Below are 23,112 nucleotides of genomic sequence, written 5' to 3' on the forward strand. Positions count from 1 at the left end.
AGAATTAAGTGATGGGTCATTATACTTTAAACACCATGGAGAAGCCAAGATTGGCAATTAAACAGCACTTGCTGACACTCGCTTGTGCCACTCTGTGACCCCCTTTAGATTGAGATGTTGGAGCTCGGGGCCCTCAGCCTGCTAAATTGGTAGCAGGCACTTCTCCTGACGAGGGCTGGCTCTGAAATCTGCCGGCTTCAAAGGGAGCAAGATCATGTATAAACCATAATATGGGTGCACCGTGGCTCAAAAAAAGGAGGGAAAAAAGGGGGGGAGAGGCAGGAATAGATGAAATGTTACAAGTGCAAGGGGAAAATGAGGGAATAATGACAAATCTAATGCAACTCAAAGCAGAATTGTTGCACGAAAAAATGCATCCCACTGCTTGTGCATAAAATCAAGGCAGGCAGATGACATCCAGTTAACAGAAACATGTCAACAGTGAAGTAAAGTGAGAGTGAGTAAGAGAGAAGCCCCTGAGACAGCCAGGAACAAAAAATTAGTTGTCCTTAACAAGTTACGGCTCATCATTATATTCTGGCTTGGAGCCATAAAAGCAGACAGGGGTATATAATGAGCTGCTTAGAATTTTTTAGGGTGTTTATTGCAATTCATAGAATACTTGTCTGCGGAAAGGAATTTCTCAGTCAAAGAAGGGTGTGTGTCCTTTATATGTGATAGCACGCTATGCAAACAAACACGCAGAAAAAGGGGGGTAGCGTTTAAAAAATAATCCACATGTGCATGCACATGGCATGTGTGTGCACAATGAAACATGTTCTCTGTTTAACGGACAAAACACATTAAAATGTACAATGTGTGCTTTTATTTCATATGTGAAAATTTCAACTTTAAGACCTACTGTGTGATGAATAGTGTGATTAAGCATTTTTGCTGACATGCAGTTTTTTACATTGCTAAATATGTTCTGTGTAATTGAACATGCACCACATTCATACGTTTATGCTTGTCCTCTCTTGACATGCATGAGTGCAGGACATGTGCCTTTTATAATCATGCCCCATTGTATTGCATAGGTGGTTTGATTTAATATTTAATTATATTTATTTATTTAATAATAATAATAATATAAAAAGATTATAGATTCCCCCCCCTTCACACAGACCCAGAATTAAGCACTAAAGTAGATTGCTATCTTCTCTCTCACCCTCCCTGCCCCCCCTCTCTCACACACATTACAGCTCTCTATCAAATTCTGAAATTGGGCATCAACTCATATTTTACACCTCTCTACTGTTGGACGCGGGTGGTGCTGTGGGTTAAACCAAAGAGTCTAGGACTTGCCGATCAGAAGGTCGGCAGTTCGAATCCCCGCAACGGGGTGAGCTCCCATTGCTCGGTCCCTGCTCCTGCCAACCTAGCAGTTCGAAAGCACATCAAAGTGCAAGTAGATAAATAGGTACCGCTCCAGCGGGAAGGTAAACGGCGTTTCCGTGTGCTCCTCTGGTTCGCCAGAAGCGGCTTAGTCATGCTGGCCACATGACCTGGAAGCTGTACGCTGGCTCCCTCGGCCAATAAAGCGAGATGAGTGCCGCAACCCCAGAGTCGGTCACGACTGAACCTAATGGTCAGGGGTCCCTTTACCTTTACTGTTGAACATATAACTTTGCCCACTTCTTTTATGCCCTGCTACACCCCAAAGGCGTAGCAAACTTTTATGGCTTACATTGCAGGCATTTGGACTAGATTACCCTTGTGGTCTCTTTCGATTCTATGATTCTGTGACCACGTATTTTACAGCTGAACATAAAGTTTGAGTCTGGATAAGTACCTTTGTAGTTATAATCAGAAATCCCATGCAGTTGTTTTTTTAAAAAAAATACAAACAAATTTGAGGGTAATATTCTATTATGTTTTATTCACAGTATACCCATTGAAATTAATAAGCATGGTCAAGTTTGGTCATTGATCTTAATAGGTCTACTCTGAGTAAAACTTAGTTGACTACCACTCTGAGCTTTTGTATGGTGGAGTCTGTTTTCTCAGATACCAGAAGTAGTATCTTCTTTACTGCTTGGTATTTCTTTTTTAAGTTCCCTGCTCTTTCTTTGGCATACCCTCAATTTTATTTACCTTCCGTCCCAACCTCCAGAAATTAAATGTTAGTTAAAGTAGAATAATAATGAGATTTCCAACTGGTGTTCCATAGGTTGTTTATTGTGTTGTTTTGTAACAAGGTTTACGATTGTATGCAGTAGCTTTGCCGCAACCTTTTCCATGGCAAAGTGAAGAATATGACATACCTTAAAAATCTTCATTTGGGGGGAAAATATGGTTCTCATATTATCTCTGTGATGCAGGAAGTTTCCCATTCTTTTCCCATGGGAAGAAACTCCTTCACACAAATTCTTCTCCATATGAAATTATGATAGACTGTTGTTGCTTCACTACATCAAAAAACAATGTACAAACTGGTGCTGAAAAATGACATTTTGACAAGTCAACCCAGCCCCTTTTGTAGTGTAGTACACCTGGTTTCTCACCTTGTCTTCTCTTCTTCTATCACAAAACCAAACCAAAGTTAATACAATATCTACTTTCCTTGTCCCTGCCACAATTCTTAGTTCCGCCTCCATAGTCATTCTCAATAATGATTTGCAAACTTATCTTGGAAATGAAAACACCTCTCTGCTCCTGTTTATAAGCACTTCTGGCTGTTAAATAGAACTTCCCCTCCCTGTCCTTTCTCTGCATGGCCCCTAAATCTGCTCTGGAGGCTTGGGAGGGTGGAACCCAGAACATATTTAGGGGACATGTGGGAAGGTTACATTGTTCTAGCAGAAACCCAAGCTTTCCCACCTAAGAAATTCTTTTGGGGAACGGAGGAACAGAATGGACATTGACCATTCCCATCTTCTCTGTGCCCCCTATATTATGTCACTCTGCTTTTCCCTTCCCATACAAGGAAAACAATCAGCTAAGGGCTAGAAGACCAACTGTATGCATATCCCAATTTGGGTGAAAACAGTTTCCATAATTAGAATGTGATAACAGCCTACCAATTTGAAGGCTAGGGTTGGTAATATTGAGGAGTAGCAAGTCTCTTTTCTTTCCCATTCTCATTGCTTCACCCCCTTCTAACCCCTTCTCTTCTCATTTGATGCTACACCTGTCCCAAGTGCTGAATCCAACATGAATAAGGGAAGGAAGTGAGTTGGTGATGAGTATATCCATGCCAGGAATGAAAGGCTTTGAAGTGTTTAAGGCATCCATGCCCTGGGGTCACCAGGAGAGGCAAAGTGACACTACACTCTGGAGCCAGTGGAAGTCAGTGGGAGCCGTGTCTAGGGCAGGAGCCGGTATTATACCTCCACCTGATACCCAGACACTCCACACACTGGTCACAAGACTGCAACCTTCATACCTAGTCCTATTTAACTAAGTGGAGGCCAACATGACACAACCCTACCAATATCTGTAAAGCTTTATTCCTTCCCAGGAACAGCTTGCGAGGTGGGATGGAGCCACTATACTAGCTTCCTGGCTGGTGGTTGAGTGTGTTGCTCCTGGGAGCAGCAGGAATGAGGTGGTGGGGAGGTTGGTGAAGGGCAACCAGCCAGGATCTTCAGATTGGCTCTGCTGCTGCATTTGCATCAAGCAGACTTCTCCAGTGCCAATAGCGGCCCACCTGTTGGGAAGCTAGCACAGGTGATCTGCTTGGCCTCACCTACTGAGCTGCTTCTGGCACTGGCATATGCCATTGTTGTTGTCTGTAGCTTGGTTATGCTAGATTAGAATATGGCAAAGAATGACAAAAAGATGAGAGGCACCCGTGCAATTTTGCATGTGGGTTGAGGTGAAGGACTCTTCTCCCATCTCTTTTTGGTTCAGCACACACATACACACCCCTTCTAGAGTAGCGTTTTAGGATTGAAGGGAAATAGCCTAGTCAACTTTAATGTTGCTGCTACTTACTTGAGTACACTTGAACACCATTCATTAATCAGTGTATTGTTTTGCCACTAGAAAGCATATTTATTGATTCTTGTTTAGTGAAAGATGGCTATAGGAACATAGGTACAACACCAGTACATGATTCAATATTTATATGACTGTACATTTGGATCTTATCACTCACATCTCCCATTTTCCTTTCAAATGTTTCCTGTTTTCCCTCTTTAAGAAGTCCCTGCTTTTAAATCTCAAGTCAATTTCAAATTTGATTTCCTGTGCTATGGAGTTATAAGACAATGATTAAAAAAAACAAAAAACCCAAATTTTCTTACGCTCCATTTTAAGAGACTATAGCTAATAAGGTGAAGAATTGCATGTAAATCGAGGTTCCACAAACACTTGCTATTTATAGCAATGAAATAAAGAGCCATTTTGTAATCCTCAGCCTGATTTGAGGTTCATATTAAAAGTTCAACTCCCCAGAGGCTGTTTCCCCATAATTTTATATGAGTAGGACCTGCACTTTACAATGAAGAAGGAGTGGTCAAATTTCTAATTTTTTTTAACCATGAACTGAACTGAACTGAACTGTTATTGTTGTTGTAGTTATTGTTACTATTATTATTATTATTTAAAAAGTTGTTATTTGTGTTCATGAAAGTAGAAGAATTATGATGTTTAAAGTATCATTTATTGTTGCTGCCAGTTTTCATATATGCTTGTCTAGAGTTTGTTTGTTTTTTATATGCCTTTTATTATATGCGTGTACACACCCCTCCCCATTCATTCATTTTTATTCTGACGATTTACACAGCTTTCTCTCCTCTAGGTTCCCTCCACACATGGTCCCTCCACATCATAGTTTACATACGACTGGGATCCCTCATCCGGCCATAGTCACCCCAACAGTCAAACAGGAATCTTCCCAGAATGATGTCGGCTCACTCCACAGCTCGTAAGTATTTTTTTAATATTCAAATCTATTTTACAAACTTTTATTTAATTTGCTTATTGTAGAAAGTGTGGAATATTGGTAGCTGCCTTATGACAAACAAAGTAAAGACCATTGGAGCATGCAAGCTCAATATTACACATATTGGCAATAGTTTTCCAGGGTTTCACCCAGGAAAGTATTGTACTACCTTCTACAAGCAAAGCATACACCTCTATCACTAAACAACAGCCCTTTTCCTATGGGATGGGTGTGCTGCGATATACAAGCACCTAGACTGTGATTACAATCTCTTAACTTTCATTAGCCTTCGAGTTGTTTAGGATGAGTTGATGTCAAAGAGACATGAGCCTGCCCACCCCAGACCTGAGAAAATCCCAAGCCCCTTTCCTTCATTTGGAGAGTGCCTGTATAGATATATATGAAGTCTATGGTTTTTGAACGAGTCAAGATAGTGAAGAAATGTGTGTATTTGAAGCACTCAGGAATTCCTTATCTTTTTATTTATGGGTTGCTAATAGCAAAGTATTTATGGGACGTGGGTGGCACAGGGATGTGGGTGGCACTGTGGGTTAAACAGTGGGCTTGCCTATTGAGAGCTCGGCAGTTCGAATCCCCATGACGGGGTGAACTCCTGTTGTTCGGTCCCTGCTCCTGCCAACCTAGCAGTTCGAAAGCACGCCAGTGCAAGCAGATAAATAGGTACCGCTCTGGCGGGAAGGTAAACGGCATTTCCGTGCGCTGCTCTGGTTCCGCCAGAAGCAGCTTAGTCATGCTGGCCACATGACCCGGAAAAACTGTCTGAGAAAGCGGACAAACGCCGGCTCCCTCGGCCTTTAAAGCGAGATGAGCATTGCAACTCCAGAGCCGTTCACAACTGGACTTAATTGTCAGGGGTCCCTTTACCTTTACCTTATAGCAAAGTATGCAGCTTCTGAAATAACTTCAGTTATATGTTTCCAAAGCAATTGCCAACAATTCTGGCTAAACCCAGTGTATGTGATCCCATGTTGTTTCTAGTAAGACTTGGAGAGAAGTTTTGCCCCACAGATATTTTGCACATCCATATGCTGTTTATTAAATAAGGGCCATAATTTAGTATATGCGCTGCCAAAGCGAGCACAAATAGGGGCTGTAATTTTATTGGCCAAGATCATTATTAACCAAATAAGCATTTTGAATGATTAACCTGGGGCCCAATTTTTCATCCGCCCAGACATTGTGTTCAGAGTCATCACAATTGGCTCAATTGGTTTTAGAAAAGCAAACACATTTCAGAGCCCCATAGTGGGGATAAGCATCAGGAAGGGGCTATCACCTTCACACACTGCTTGGCACCTGGCTGGCTACTGCTGGAAACCAGATGTACAGCATTGTTCTGATCTTGGAAGGCTCTTCTTGCATTCTCATGAGCAGGTTCACTTGCACAGGCTTTGATTTCCCATTCTCCAACAGTTTGGATACCTGTCTCTTCGTCATCCTCTACCCTAATTGCTTCATATCTCAGCACCTATTGCTAGGCAAGAAAATTAAGACCTGGGGTTTGAAGGCTGTCTACTGCCTTGGGGAGAGTGGTTATAACCCAGCAGAGTAACATCTACTTTATGCCCCAGGTCCACTCTCTGGCATCTCCAGTAGCTGATTAGATTTCAGAAGACCTGTCTGCTGGAGACTTTGGAAAGCTGCTGCCAATACTGGGCTAGTTAGACCAATGGTCAGGTTCACTATAAGTCAGCTTCTTCACATGTTCACTGTGTAAATTATTAGATGCCTGTGTTACTTGATGATCCACAGGAGAAGTTACAGGTGGGGAAGAGAAGAAAAGTGTTGGAAGTGTTTATAAATATCCTGGGCAGCGGGGAGGATCCCTTTACTGTGAGGGCAGTAAAATGGCTCCTTGCTACCTCTGCATCTTATGATAGTTCACCTCAAAGCTCATATTTGCTTCAGAGTCAGGTACTCAAAACTGATGGCTATGTATATTTTGGAGCACAGAACCCTGGGTTTGCCCATGTAGATATGGCAAAAGGTTAAAAATCTGAGTAAATAAATTTTCCTGATGTAAAAAAAATACATGGAGTAGTGTACTGTAATCTCATGAAGCCATATTATCTATCGAAGTTTTAATACTATATTGGATGTGCACCAAGGGCAGCTCTCTCCCATACATGGCTGCTGGTATGATGCTTTACAGCTAGTTTCCGGGTTTCTGAGTTTTTCTTTGCTCCCCTCAATGTGGTTTTAATGATGGAGGCAAAGATTGGGGTAAGTGCATAGAAGAATTTTGACAATGTTGTACAAGCTCCTTCTGTCTGTTCTTGTCAACCATCCAGAAAACATCAGGACTCCAAAAAAGAAGAGGAGAAAAAGAAGCCACACATAAAGAAACCTCTTAATGCATTTATGTTGTATATGAAGGAAATGAGAGCAAAAGTTGTAGCAGAATGCACATTGAAAGAGAGTGCAGCCATCAATCAAATCCTTGGTCGAAGGGTAGGTAACTAGTCAGGATATGTATATGCAAGTTTGCATGTGGGATAGAATGAGAGTGTGATACATGTCTGAAATGAAAGGGCACAATCCACAATGTTATTTTAAGTGTGATTATGGCATTTGGCTGCCCAGTGGAACTTTCGAGCTTTCTGGTTGAATACTTGTGCTTTGAAACTTCCTTGCATTCTACTTACACAGACAAGGAAATAAAGTTACATTTTCACCAAATGCATGTGCACCTGCACAGCATAATCATATGCTACTTACTTTTATCCAGCAGATGCATTTCTTTTTCTGTAGATATGACCCCGCTTTGATGCCTTTTCAACCCCATCCACCTCTCCATCAGTGCTTGGGCATCACCATACCTTGGTTGCTCTGCCCCTTAATTCTGAGACATGTCTTAGGAACCCCAGCATTCTTACTTCTCTCTGTAAGCTATCTCTAAACACACCACTGTAGCCTATTAGTAAAGAACTCTGTACTTAGAAAGCTGTAGAAGCTTTTACTTGAAGCTTGATTCTCCATTCTCTGGTTGTAGGAACCTTAAGTCTGGATGTTGTATGAACTGTAGGCCTCTGTTCACGAGTCCCATGTGAAGCTATAGTAATTTATGTAACTGGTAGCAGAAAAATAATAGTAAAAATAAACTTCTTACATATGGAAGGTATCTTAAAGCAGGCCTTCGCAACTTGTGGCAAAGCATAGTTCTGAAGACAGGTAGCAAATTCAAGATTTATTGACTTCCCAGCAAGCTACAGCTTGTAGGTTCTATTTTACTTGTTCTGTCACACATTGTGCAGGCCTGCCTTACAGGCATTAAAAATAGGTGTTTGATTAATGTATGTCATTATTATTATGTGGAGAAGGCTGGCTTACCAGAGTGACAAATTGTAACAAGTGGGGAAGGGAGAGGCAAATTTAAAGTGTGGTCTACTTTATGGGCATTTCTTGCATGTCTTGTTCAAATGAATGCTGGTTAAAGGGGAATAGCTGTTGGCGGCTGGTCCATCAGGGTGAGTGGGGCTCTGTCCCATCAAGACCTCACCTGCCTGCCTTCTTACTTACAACCATTCCTGGGATGGCACCACCGGTCATTTTCCTCCTCCTTAGTCTCAGTGCTGCCCTTTCACAACACAGCAAAGAGGATGTTGGCGACAAAGCTGGAATTAGTTGATTCTGCCTGTCATTGGCTCCTGCTTCTACTACTGTTGGTCTTCCAATGGGCACCATCTACCACTGGTAAAAGTCCTTGAAGAATTACACTATTCCGTTTTCAAAAGTGAAAGGCTCCATCGGTATAACCCAGCTTAAACTAACCTGGATAAAACAGAGTTCTTAATAATAAATAAATGAATAGTCTGCATCAGTTGATATGCTTTAATTGGCTGTCATTTTCCAAAGTTTGAATGTGAATGCACATTGTACACACACTGTATTACTGACGTTCTGTTGCGCTTGTGGTTTTGTTTTCTTTCTCTCTGCAGTGGCATGCATTATCCAGAGAAGAACAAGCTAAATATTATGAACTAGCCAGAAAGGAACGACAGCTCCACATGCAGCTTTACCCCGGCTGGTCCGCACGGGATAACTATGTAGGTGGCTATGTAGGTGGAATTTTTTTCAGTAGTAGAGCTTGTAGACAAGTACTGCTGTAATCTGCTGAAGTACACCCACACACGGAAGACAAGCACTACCAATCCAGTAATTCTAGCGGATGTTTTGGTTTTGTCGCCAACCCATTTGGATACAATTGGCACCCATTCAACTGAGGTGTGTCAGTAGAGCTCTGAGGGGGGGCGGGGAAATCTGGCCATGTGTCTTCCATCAGGGCACCAGCTTTTGTGCAGTTTCCAAAAAAAGAAAATAATAAAACAAGAAAGAGCTCCCTCTCTATTATCACCCTCATCTCCTTCCCTTACCCCCCAAATTAGTGCCTTGTTGCATACCTGTGTGAGAGTATAGTGGAAAGTGGAAGAATGGCTTACCCTAGCTTCAGAGAAGGACTGGCAAAGACTTGTTGGAGGTCTTGCTCTCAAGTGGGGCTAAATAAATTATTCCACCCTCTACTTTTTTATATTATTGTACTGTTGTCTGTCGTGGTCACAATTTTTTCATAAATGCTTTCAATTCATGATGTCTTTACCAAACATCTTGGTGCTAGCTATTGGTGAACTATTCCTGTGCAATTCTCATTTGCCACACTTTCTTCTATTGAGTTATTCTAACTGTGGCTGCTTGCTTTCAGAGATCAGTGTCTCGATTTAACAAGAGAGAGATGTGCATGGAAGCTGCCTTTTGCATGCATGACAAACCTTCCTTTGTGCTGGCAATGCAGATGCATTGTGAATGAGCATTGGACACTAAAATGTTCATTCAAACCCTGATGGAGTGGCTGGCTTCATCTTTAGATTTGAAGGGGATGCAAACCTGCATAAATCTACCAATTAATACGCATGACTGTTTGGTCACAGCTATGGCTGAATTGCAACCAAAATCCCATAGGCAGGAAATAAGCATAGCATGTACATTTAGAAGGAAGTAATAGCTCACGGATAAGTATTTCCAAGTTTACAGATTGTACCTAATAGAAATTGGTAAAATCTCTAAAGCTTCCCAGACATAATTAATTAATTAATTAATCAATCACTGAAATGCACCAATCATGTAAGGGAAAATTTAAATAGAGGCCAGATGTCATCAGTATCAAGACATTATTGCAAGATCACAAGTGGAAGGGGGGTAATCAATTTATTTCATTTAAAAACATTGCTCCTCTGCTTTTGCCACAGATACTTTTGAGCTGTTTCGCAGAATTAGAATAATATACAAGATGACATAAAATACACAGCCCTAACATATTAGACCCTACCAAACAGATGTTTAAACCAAGTCTTGCAAGCACTATGGAAAGGTTACTACAAGTAGGCTTTGACAGACCTCCTGAGCAGCTGGTTCTACAAAGGCCTATAATTGAGAAGGGTGTGCTTTATATCTGGTAGGATGACCAGATCCTGTAGATTTAAGAGTTATATTGGAGAGGTTTCACCTTAACATGAGAAGGAACATGAAATTATTTCTTCATACAGGTATAATAGGTACAGGATCCCTGACCTCCTTTGCCTCTGGTCCTTGTATTGTTCCTGCCAATCTTACCTCTCTTATTGCAGACACTCTGATATGCATTATACTTATACAGTTTTGTTGAATCTGCTGTCTTGATTATTTCTTTAGACTGCAGTCCTATGCACACTTTCCTGGGAGTAAGCTCCATAGAACTCAGTGAGTCTTAGATCTAAGTGTGCATAGGACTAAGTGTGTGCGTGCGTTAGTTTTGTTTTGTTTTGCAAAGGCAGGAATTTGTTCTTCTGTAAATTAGGTAACGTATGTTCTTATGCTGCTGCACATATTTGCATGCATAAGCCTATATAGCCTTACATGGAGAGGAGAGGCACATTAATATGCTACCAAGCAACATTTTATTAATTCCATTTATTGAGAGAAATAAAGACAGCATCTTAGTTTAGTATTTTGCCACCTAAAGATGAAGTGTTGTTTAAAACTTATAATCAACATCTGTGGTATCAAAATCCTCACATAATCCTTCCCTAGTTCTTATTTCTTCACATGCATAAGAGAGTATCTGTATACCCTCTTTTGAGGTGATTTCCCTTACAACCCAGAAGCTGTCTCCGACCATTTTTGCCACCACCAAATTCATAGCCCACATTTTGTGCCATGAATGGAGTGGAATGAAGCTGTCAGACCACAGGGCCGATTCATTCCTGGTACTCTGCAGTCTGATTCCTCTTGGGAGTTCCTGGGGGAGTAGCGCTGGGATGTGCCGTAATGCTTGAAAGATTTCCAGGAAACATTTCCTCTGCTTTAGTGACTGTGTCACTGACAGATGGGCATGTACTGTGTCTTAAATGTTTAGGACCTTTACATTTGTCCTCAGCGTGTGAGCACTGAAAATCCCTTTCTTCTCAAGCTAAAAAGGACAGGATAAGAAAGCTGATACGTCCCCAGCAGCTTGAGGCTCTATCCCCACCTGACCTTCAGGGGGAACCTTACTACAGTAGGAGAACTCAATAGCTTTGGATCACACAAGCACATGATCTACAAGGGTTTTACTTTTTTCTGCATAACACTCAGAATTCTTGGAGTCTATCCTCTTCCACGTGCTTTCTTTGGACAACAGTCTTTCTACAGATATAGAAAGGAAATGAGGACTGCACTGTATGTAGTGACTAGATGACCCTCTGTGTCCTTTTCATCTTGTATTTATGTCTCACACACATGATAGTGTCTGCCATACATAATGAAGTTTTGGAGGCCTCTGTGCACATATCTTAATTTTTTCACAACTTCAAGCAAAATTAAATATCAGACGCTAAGTCCTTGGTTCCAAGTGTCCGGTCAAAATTTAAGTATTAAATTTAGGGTTCATATTTTTATTTTTATTTAAGCAGCATGTCAACCAGGATAAGAATTTTGTATACTTGAAAAATATTTTTTAAAAACCACTCCCTGAAGACAGATTAAAAGTTGTTATACAAAAGCATGAATTTTCATTTTAAAAATAATCTCAGAAGTTCAATTTCAGTCCCAGGATGGATGGATTCAGTTTACAATACCCTTGCTATTCAGTCTCCATGGGACTACAAAAATTTATTTTGATGAGCAAGACACAAATGTACAGTACTAATAAATTGACAGCTGGCTCACACGTGACAATGGCCCTACCCAAGATCACTTAGATCACCTAAGGTCTCACCACCAGCTCACATCTAATCTATGCTTATATAAATTTTCTTGTTTGTGGGAGCTGGCGCATCTCTGCAGGATGCGTATATATCAGAGGTCTAAGGTTTTTGAGCTTGTACCACTATGGAAATTGTAGCGGTTTCATATGCCACACACACATAGAAGCATCAGTTCACTGTGACATCACCTGAAGATGGCCTAGCTATAGTTACTTGAAATTTTAAATTAAAAGGTATAAGGTTAAATAAACAAATAAAGCAGTAAAACAACAGAGTAGAAAGATTAGCCGCTCTGAGCCCGGCTTCAGCTGGGGAGGGCGGGATATAAATAAAATATTATTATTATTATTACTAAAGCTACTTACAAAAATCACAAAAATACCTAGAGAGCTATGGGTTCAGAGTGGAGAGCTCACTAAAAGTACCTGTTTCATCAGCGAAAAATAAAAATTCAGTGTTAGGAAATACTAAAGAAGGACTGAAATTATCAAATAAAAGTATGATCACTCTGAATACTGTGTACATTTCTGGTCCTCTCTCTCAAAGAGTATGCCAGGTTGCTGAAAGAGCAACAGTCTTTGGGGATTATTAGTTTGGAAAATACAAAACTAAGGAGGGATATAATAAGGATTTATTAAGCTATTTATTTTTATCAAGTGAATGATGAGGGAGAACAATAGAGTAGAGCTTAGCAGTGTAAGGTTTAGAAGTCAAAAAGGAAGCACTTAAACATGCAATGCCTTATTAACATTTATTATGGCGAGATATAATGTCTCTTAGCTTAGATTGATTTTAATTAAGCAATAATTAGTCAATGGCTATTAGCCATGTCATAGCATCTCCATCTTCAGAGGCTCTAGGTCTCTGGTGACCAAACTCTGGGGACTAGCAGTGGAACAGAGTTTCTTGGTTTTAAGCCACCTAGAAGCATCCAACTGTCTGTTATTGGGGAATGAATATTACATGTAGGTAGATATTGGGCCGATCCAGTAAGACAATGCTTTTGAATACCGTAAAATGTAGCAGTTTTGAGAGACAGCTACATATTTTCCATTCATTTTCAAGATACCATAGAACATGATATCATATGTTCCCATGCTGTCTGTGTCACATTTACTAATATTAGATTATGTGTTTTTATATTATAAAACTCCCTGTGATGCTCGGGTGAGGGGCAATGTATAAATTTAATTATTATTAACACCAGTGATGAAGAACCTCTGGCCCATCACATGCTGTTGGTTTGCAGCGCCCATCATCCCTGACTATGAGCCAATACAGGCTTGGATTGACAATATGTAGAGAGCCACACATTCCCTATCCTTTCCTTAGGCACTGGAAATGTCTATATGGTGGCTCAGTAAACAAAAAGAGGTTTGCCAGTCCACCTAATTATAGCTGTTAGACATCATGTGTAGGAGCTTGTGAACGTTGCATATTCTATAGTGAAAAGTACACATCTCTTCCAGAATGCAAGGATTCTAATAGAAACAAAACATCTTTATACTGTTTCTCTTCCCACAACATTGCCACTTATTTAATATTATGTACTGGGTTCAGAAACTTGTTTTTGAGGAAATATGGAAGGGCCTTTGTCAAGTTCATCTATATTAACACAGATTTTCTAGCTTGGTTTGAAAAGTCCACCAAACTATCTGAAGTGAAAAGATGCACTTGTCAGGTATTTTTGATGGATTACTTTCGAAGGGGAGAATAGTTTTTTCTAAAATACTTATTACAGTGTCAGATTAAATGATAGGAATTTACTTTTCAACAAGCTATCTTGTTATCTGATGGTAAAGGAAGTTGGTCAAGTAGAAACTTATAATTGCTTGACTTTTATGTGGGGAGGGGGAATTGAATTTCCCACCTCTTCCTCTAGAAGGATTAATTCAGTTCTACCTGTTTTGCTCCAGTCCTTTTCATGCAAAATAATAAACTCTCCATGAAAGATGTTTACTAGTTCACTATCCTTGTCGCTTTTGTTGGTAAAATAAAATATATTTTATACCATAAATTTAAAACTGTTTCAATAATATTGCGTATTTTTGATCCTTAGTTATGCAGTACACCATTGAAATGTCTGAGTTGTTTTGGTCCCCTCTGTGGAATTATTTATGGAAAGGCTATGAAACATTAATCTTTGTGGATTTTGAGTATGGTAGTACTATATAGCTGAGATTCTAGTTCCAGTCTGCAAATCACCTTATATGTGGTAGAGATTAAGTTGAGGCTTAAGTTGGGTAATTACTCCGTTTCTGTAGTAGTGCCACAAAATTCCCAGCAGGTGCATTAAATCTGAACAAAACAAGCAAGCACAGACACAGCCTTCCATCAGCAAAAGTTCACCTGAACAAGACTTTATTTGTCACATCCAAATCGGCAGGGTAGCAGTTTACAACCAGAATGAGCAAGGAGGAACAAGTTCAAAGACCTTATGCCTGGAGACCTGCATGAGCTACATTTTCAAAAGGAACGTTCACATCTCCTCTTCTTACTGGTACATTCCAGGGAACATAAACATCATAGTGGACATGCTGAGTTGAAACCCAAAATGAATCGCTGAAGTGGGAACTAGACCAAGCTATTGAAGAGAAGACATCACAGATCTAGGAAAGCCTCTCGCCCACCTACCTTAGGGTTGTAGCCAAATCTTCACTAAGCCCAAAGCTTTCTCGTTCCGAGAGCATGCTTTCAGTTTACCCGCTGATGAACAGAGATCTAGTCTCTGTTACTCCCTTGTGAATTTCCATTAATATCTCCTTATTAGAAGCAGAACATGCAAGTAACCACCAGGCTAACCACACTATGCAGAGCCAATAAAGCAAGGTGAGACTGAGCAGCCTTTTAATGTTTGCTCAGCATTGCCAGTTCTGTTGTAGGGAAAGCAAATTTACTGAACATAGACACGAGCCCTATTCAGGCCTTACACTAATGAGGGAAAGTGGCAGGGCAGATGGGTGTGAGCATGCTAGCTTTACTTCACATACACCCACAAGGTTGCTCTCCATGACTAATTGCAGCAGGGAACTGGCTTCTGCTTGTCATAAAAGTGAGCTCTGCATCATGTAGGAATCCTAGCCAAGTGGGGGAAAACCTCCCTGCAGACCGTTGCAGCTCAGCTTGTGAGGGGCAATGGCAACAGTGATGGGATCGAGCCCAGCATGTTCACCCCCATCTTCCTTCTCAGGTGTTTTAATTTCCTTACTGGTATAATACCTGAATAGGACTGCTATTCTTTTCATTTCTTAGCGTATTAAAAATAAGAATGATGCTTCCTTAAGATTCATGGGGAAGTTGAGCCTTATTTCTAATACTTACGTCTTTGTTTGTTTGTTTGTTTAAATTTATATACCCCCCTTCATCATAAGATCTCAGGGTGGTTTACAAAATAAAATACAAGATAAAAACACAAGTAAATAATTAAAACTGTTGACAGGAAAAGGTTTCCTGCTGAATGCAAGTTTGCAATCCATTTTTAACTTTATTTGTTCATGAGATTTTGTTAGACATTGTAGAGCATATTTTGGGTACAATGTTTTCCCACCCATCCCCAGTCCCATTTGTTCTGACTGGATGAAGAGCAGAAGTATGTAATGGTAATTTATGTAACACAAACAGAGTCTTGATTGCTGGCCAGTTTTGGATTCTTTATGGGAAGTGTTGACATTAAATGCTCTGACTTGATTTTATCCAATAGTAGTCTATATCAGTAGTCTTCATCGCTTCAGATCCAAGACCCACCTTTAACCCAAACACGCATTTGGCGACTGATTTATTTTATCATACATTTATGTGCTGCTCTTTGTACATGGTGTAAGTTATACTCTTAGGAGTTCTGAAGTGTCGCTATGACTAGAATGAAATGTTAAGTAGAAAGTGGGCAATTTGAGATGCTGAAAAGCGTTGTGTTGCCACACACATTGAAATGTTTTCAAATATGTACAATTCTAGCAAGCTTTGCAGAACATTTCTTTCCTCTTGCCTCTTTTTGAAAGTAGGTTCTGTAACAACCCTTTCATGTATTTGTGTTTCATTCAGGGCAAAAAGAAGAAAAGGAAAAGGGACAAACAGCCAGGAGAGACCAATGGTAAGTAACATGGAATGTTTTATGTATTCCTTAGTGGAACAATGAAGGCCATAAGTTACTAATACTGTGCATAAGAAGAAAGTTTGAAATCTCCCAACCTTCTTGCCACAGGGCCATTACTACATCCAGCTTTTTCCTGTTGGATTTTAAGTACAGTTAAATTCTTATTGCTCGCCTTTTAAAACTAGTAGCCACGTAAATGCATGAATAGCATATTATAATGGTAGTTATGTTTGTCCTTAATAACTGCAGAGCTACTCACTGTAGAGCCATAGTTTGTTAATGCCTGTGCCATTATTACCAAAGGTGTGCGTGAGAGAGAGTTTGGTATTAATCTGGGCTGTTTCTGTGTGAACTGATGCATGCCTTTACAGTGGTAAATTGCAGCCATTTTTTTTTAAAATTAAGGAGGTTTGCCATTCTTTCTAGAAAATTAGAAATACTGCATAGGCAATCTCATAGTCAATTTTGAAAAAGCCCTGATTAATTTTTTTCTTTGAAGCCTTTGTATAATTTGTTCTTTTTTTTCAGAACACAGCGAATGTTTCCTAAATCCTTGCCTTTCACTTCCTCCGATTACAGGTGCTAATGTCATTTTCAGCCATTTAAAATAGTTTGTAAATTGCTCTTTTTTTATCCTGCCATTTTAGATTTTATTAACATTTAAACACTGACATTAAAAATAAACTTATCATTCACACGTTTGTAGCGTATATATATATGTGCTATGGTTAGGTTTTTTTTCTTTCTTTCTGATTTGTTATTCATTACAGTTGCTATTAAACAGTAATGCAGTAAAAATAACTCATTTGTACTAACTGTGCAAATTGAATATGCAGTATTTCTTTAAAGAGACTGATATAAAAAGCTTAATAATGAACCTCCTTAATCTAATGGCATTTTATGCGGCACCCACTAAGTCTTCTCATGCCTGCATGCGATATATATATCTGTATAGAGATATATATATATAGACATATGCCTTTCTACTCAAACATATCCATTGCTATTCACCTGCTTTACCTGCATACCACTTGCTTCCATGCTTCTGATCATTTTATTTCTGGCTGAAACTAACATATCCATTTTGCTATCTGCTTATTCTGAGCCATTTCTTTTTTTCTTTTTTAAATTATTTTTTAAAAAAATACAAATTGAATGTTTATTCCCAAAGCTGCATTATCCCCCCCCCCAAGAAGAAAGCATGTTAGCTATTTCTATACTAAGTTCCTTGTCTCCCCTCCACACACCTTTTTCCCCTATAAAAATAAATATTTTTATATCAAAAGAGAAATCCACCAAATAGTGTTCTTCACAAACCCGCTGCATTTCCTGGGGCTTGTGCAGAAACAGTAGACGGGTTGTGCCTCCAATGCCTCTTGAATCAATTGCAATTCTTCCTATTATTATTATTATTATTATTATTATTAACAGTCCTTTCCAAAGGGATACTGCAGCTTTAATTGCAACAGCTAATTTTAAAAGTTTGATAGATGTGACAATCACTATTTAAAGAAAATAAAACAATCAAAAGTTGATATTTTGCAGTTAATAATGAGGTCATTGATTTTATTTCCTTTTATTTTTATTTATTTTTCTTATTTTTATTTTTTATTTTTTTATTCTCCTTTTCTCTCTCTCTCTCTCTCTCTCTCTCTTTCTCTCTTTCTTTCTCTTTTCCTGCTCGCTTCTTTCTTGACCTCATTCAGACCTGAGCGCTCCTAAGAAATGCCGAGCGCGCTTTGGCCTTGATCAACAGAATAACTGGTGCGGCCCCTGCAGGTGTGTATAGTCTCCCCCCCAACCCCGACTTGCTATGGCTGGTTTTGCAGCTGGTTTATTTGGTACTTCCCCCTTCCCCTCCCTCTCCTCCTGCTTTGTTGCTTTGTAGCTCTGTGTTGTGATCTAGAAGACACAAGGGAGTGGGACGCTGCCGTGAATGATCATCTCTTTCTGTTTAAAGGATTTCGCTCTCTTCCGCCGGCCCCCCCTCATTTTTGTTTCCTCCACCCACCTGCACACTGCCGCTAGCTGGAAAATTCCCACTGTAAGACAGCATCAGCCTAGGCTTGCACACACAATCCCACCCTCCTCTCTGGAAAGTTCCATACCATATATATATATATATATATATATATATATATATATATATATATATAAATAAACACATTGCTAAACATCCTTTGATACCACAGTGCAGAGTTCAGCAGAGAAGACACAGGGCTAAGTGAAGAGAATGCACAGCAGGCTTAGGCATTGTAAGTGTGTGTTGCCTTGTGGAGATCCTCTTTCTTTCTTGCCCTTTGGTCTGCGAGATTGCCAAATGAACTGGGAGAAATGTTAGCTGTAGCTAAGATTTCACATCCAACTGAGCTCTATCCACCATTGTGTTGTATTTTTTTGTGTTTACCTTGTGCTAACAGATGCAAATACTCCAAAGAAGTGTCGGGCATTGTTCGGGCTTGACCGACAGAGTTTATGGTGCAAACCGTGCAGGTATACTACCCATTAGGCCTTTGGGAACTAAAAGCATTCTGTCATCTTAGTATTAAATGTGTGGTTTATTTTTAACCCCTCCCCTTCCACTTCTCGCCTTCCTTGCTTCTACGACATTGATTGCTAATCAATTTTTGATCTTCAGAATTCTTTGCTAATTCAATGCAAATTTCTTTTTCTTCTTGACCAATAACCTCTCTTTTGGTAGTAGAACTGGGAGTTGGTATACACATCCCCAAGATGCAGAAACTAACATTTTCTTGGTCAAACAAGTGTGTTAAGTGGACATCCGTACAAGTGTCTATAAGTGTATGCTCTCAGTCTCCAAAGGATATTTGCTGCACTGGTATTTTCACTGTGATGAAAGAGGATACAAATTAGAATTTCTGCTTGGATCTAAGCTAATAATATATTGGGAGTCTATATAACAAATTCTTCTGTATACTTTTGAATCAATCTTGTGTGCTTATGAAAGCTCAACTAAAATTCATATTAGGCACATTCATAAGGTGCCTGGCAAAAAATATTTGCAGTAGTCCATTTGTCTCTGGCTTGTTAAGTTGACATTTGCTTGGCAAGTTGTTTTGGGATTTTAATCAAATTACAGGACATTGTTCTGCATTGTTCAGCTTAATGGCACCGAAGACCAAAACATTTGAAACAACCCATGTTCTACTGCAGGATAAATTCAGTATGCACTTGTTTCTTGGTGAAGGGAAGCAAACTATCTCTTGTTGAATTCTTTTTTCCCCTTAATATGGTTAAATTTGTTATTTCTCTGTTCTGATCCAAGCAGTCTTTGAATTTGGAATATTATGATGGTAGGTATCTCAGTCCAACACACACTCTTTTCTGTATGTAGTGCTCCCCCTCCTCACCTTTCCCTCTGATTCACACCCATACCATGTGCTTCATTCTGTTTTTTTAGACAATAGAGCAGTTATTCATATTATATGCATGCCAATTCTGTTAGTTTTGTGATGCCAAGCTATACACATGGATTGAAAATGTACTGTACATCTAATTGTTAGATAAAGTTCATGCATTGTCCTTTAAGGACGGCATTCCACCTGAACTCTGTAACTTCCCATCAGATGCATGCGTAAGCACTGTGATTGTGTGACAGAAGCAGCAAAATAGCACAGGTCATTGTCAATGCAGATTATTGAATACCTTTTGGAAATTACAAATTCAAGAAACATTTGAACAGCCAGATTACAAGTTTAGCTTTTTAAAAATGAGACAACTCATTTAGAGAGAGAAATTCCTCTTAACACTACTAAGCTTATCTGGCAGTTATTCTAGTACATAGAGACATAGACGACCATTTTTATATTTGTCAAAACTAGAATGCTGGTGGAAGGTAGGAATTATGCTCTAAATCCCTTATCAGTAAAGGAACTATTTTGAACTGAGATAGAGGCCAGCAATGTTGGCTCCACACGTCTGGTCACTGCAACATAAGCAAAGCCATCCCTAGCCATCTGTCTTGAAGGCTATACAGTAATAAATACTTTGTCAAAGGCTTCGTTTGGGGCACCTTAGGTGCTCACTGCCATATTCACCTGTGACTTGGTTTGTGCACGGGTCTGAAATTCTCTTTGCCCTGGGAGGAAAATGAGATTAAAGACCATTTTTGTATGTTTCTTGGTTTGGTCGAAAGTGGCCAAGGTGCATAATTGTACATGGGAAGGAGGTTGGGATCAAGGGAGCCTGATAGGATGTCTTATGAGGATCAGATTTGGCTCTGGCTGCCTGTCTCCAGCATGCCTCTTTTATTACCTTTTTACTGCAGCCAGTATTTTATTGCTTTAAAACTACATTTAACTGTTTTCAAGTCATATTTAAAGAGGATCTGCTACATGATCTGTAGTATTTTCAGTCAAATGATCGTTGAATTGTGTATGGAGAGAAACAAACTCTTTTCTCTAATACAAAATAGCATTTTCAGCTTAACATAATTTCAGTTTAGTTCTAAAAGCTTTGCGGTAGGATCTTTAAAATGTCATTCTTGAAGCTACAGAGCATGCATATTAACACTGCAAACAATTTTTTTAAACAAACTGTTACAATAAACTTTAACTTGAAACTCTGTAGGTCATCACTTTCTCTCTTTCTCTCCCTCACTCTTTCTGCTTGACTCCAGTGTTTTGTTTTTCTGGGGATAGATGATACATTGCAGAGTTCAGTAAAAGAGCAAATACTGGACGTGATTGGGCGAGGGCATCCCACAAACCCAAGATAGTTTTTGATTTCTGATAGCAAAACTCTACTGAGAGTAAAATGAGGACAGTTGGGACAATATTAGTATTAATTAGTACTTAATATTCCAAATATGCATTAGCCTGTGAGGATAGGTAAGTATCATGGCCCACACTTCATGTGTGTCTCATACCTAGGTCAGTACTGTCTAGAACATAGAGTTAAATACCTTAAAGGTCAGTTAAATTAGGTATAATGCTTTTAGATAGATATTTGGTTTTCTATAGCTGTTACCAGTGACATCATAACTAGCTGAACAATAAAGTGCTTTTGGGTTTCAATTCCAGTATTTGCTTCCTGGTATGTCATCTACACTATATTAAAGCATATATGTACGAGACATTTACCACTGGGCTCAGGGACACCTTAATTATTCAATTAATTAATCTAAACATGCTTTGGAGCTAAAAAAATTGCCCATAATCCACTAGGTCTAAAGTGCAAAAAGAGAGAGAGTGAGTGAGAGAGAGCACTTTGCATGTTCCATGACTTATTAGTGCTGTGTTTATATTTCACAGTTCTGTGGCTGCTCTTTGTAAGCACAGAAACTTTTGTTGAGTGCTGAATTAAAAAGTTGTAAGATTATTTTTTTTAAAAAATCAAGTTCTTGGACCTTATGGTCAGGAAAATCACTGCCAACATTTTGAATTTCCAAATGTTGACCAGAGAAGGAAAATACATTTATGGCTTGCATAGCACTTTGTCCCTTGCCATAACTCACAAAATAAATTGTTCAGGATAAGAAAATAGGTCTGTATTTATTAGTCATTATAGAATTCAGCTTTTCTCAGCACTGATTTTTTTTTTACATACTACCCCGGGCTTACTACTTGTTTTCTACAAGCCTCATGCTGATGACCTACTGTTTACTCAGCTATAAATCTATACCTGTTGCAACACTAATCACACACGTCCTAAGAAACATCTGTTTCTCTTGTCCTTTATATAAAACTGATTTGCCTGAACCATACGAGACTGATTCTGATTTTGAAGTGATTTCTGTAAATGAACGGCAGCAAACAGTAACAATCAAAACACCACTTTCAGTAATAACGCTAGTTTTGCCATCGCATGTTCTGGGTTTTCTTGGCCCAATGCTGTAGGGAAATCCTTTAGTTGTAAAGAAGAGTGGGTGTCAGGGAGGTGGAGGAAACTGAATTTGGGCACTGATCCCAATCCTATTAGGGACAACACTGGTAATGCAGACATGTAGTTTTCTTCAGCACCTCAGAACAAGAACCCATCTTGAAGCTTGTTGGCTTCTTTATGGGCTTACCATTTCAGGCTATGTCTGTAATGACCAAATCCTTGCGCAAGGAGGTGCATCTGTGAAGTTGAGTTTGGTGGGAGGGGTTAGCATCTAGAGATCCTATCCATTGATCCATGAAGTGTATGCATGCACACACATGCTCCTCTACCCTTTGTCCTGCATGGCCTGCCAGAGCCTCCCACTGCCTCCCACCAACAGCATGGCGACTGATTCAGAAGGTCCCCATGGCATTGACAGGTACAGCTCTGTGTGCTATTTGGAAAACGCTGATCTGTAAGGCAAGATAATAGTACCTTGCATGCCGATGTGGAACATATAATGGGATCTCCTAAATATTAGCACCACTCTGTTAATATAATCTTGCTTATTTCCCATGGGTTGGTAAAAAAAATATATGCTGCTTTGAACTGTTGATATGGTAACATTGCCTCCTTTCTGCCTAAAGGGACTAATTAAAGAGTAAGACATAAAGAACATGAAATAGTTCAGGCCAGTGGACTACATCAATTTCTCGCTAATAGATTTCCAGTTTTTATTACTTTAGGTAGGAGGCTTCTAGCAAGGTTCTGTTTAGAGCCCACCAATTACTCTTTTTTATCTTTTAACTTGCCTTAATAAAGCATGGTTTGCTGTTGCTTGCCATCTCGCACTTTCTCTTTCCTTTTATTTTCTGCTCTGTGCTTTGTTGCTTTAATTCATAAGGTTTTACATGCATGGCTGTCTTAGTTTCTAGCATGTATTGATCAGCAGGCTAATGTGGTTAAAATTCTCCACTGCCCTAACAACTGACTTTGCTGTGTGGAACGTGGGGCAGAACCTTAATCTCATTTATTATTTTTTTTGAAGGGAAAAGTTATTAATCTGTTCT

The 23,112-nt window shown here is 39.5% G+C and overlaps 1 protein-coding gene across 41 annotated transcripts in view; it reads left to right on the forward strand.

Annotated features, from left to right (window-relative positions):
* TCF7L2 (transcription factor 7 like 2) overlaps positions 1-23,112 on the forward strand; it is a 206,636-nt gene that overhangs the window by 179,458 nt on the left and 4,066 nt on the right. For 3 of the 41 annotated variants that reach the window (XM_081912065.1, XM_081912067.1, XM_081912073.1), the window contains 6 exons: positions 4,730-4,870; positions 7,201-7,360; positions 8,848-8,967; positions 16,168-16,216; positions 16,748-16,798; positions 17,926-17,998. In XM_081912065.1, coding sequence (XP_081768191.1) covers positions 4,730-4,870; positions 7,201-7,360; positions 8,848-8,967; positions 16,168-16,216; positions 16,748-16,798; positions 17,926-17,998 — 594 coding nt within the window. Of the gene's footprint in view, positions 1-4,729; positions 4,871-7,200; positions 7,361-8,847; positions 8,968-16,167; positions 16,217-16,747; positions 16,799-17,925; positions 18,003-18,639; positions 18,713-19,505; positions 19,535-23,112 lie in introns of those variants that run through there. The other 38 variants (XM_081912102.1, XM_081912069.1, XM_081912089.1 and 35 more) reach the window with 33 other exon arrangements.

The sequence above is a fragment of the Podarcis melisellensis genome (genome assembly GCF_964234715.1).
Source record: "Podarcis melisellensis genome assembly, chromosome: 5".
Taxonomy (NCBI): domain Eukaryota; kingdom Metazoa; phylum Chordata; class Lepidosauria; order Squamata; family Lacertidae; genus Podarcis; species Podarcis melisellensis.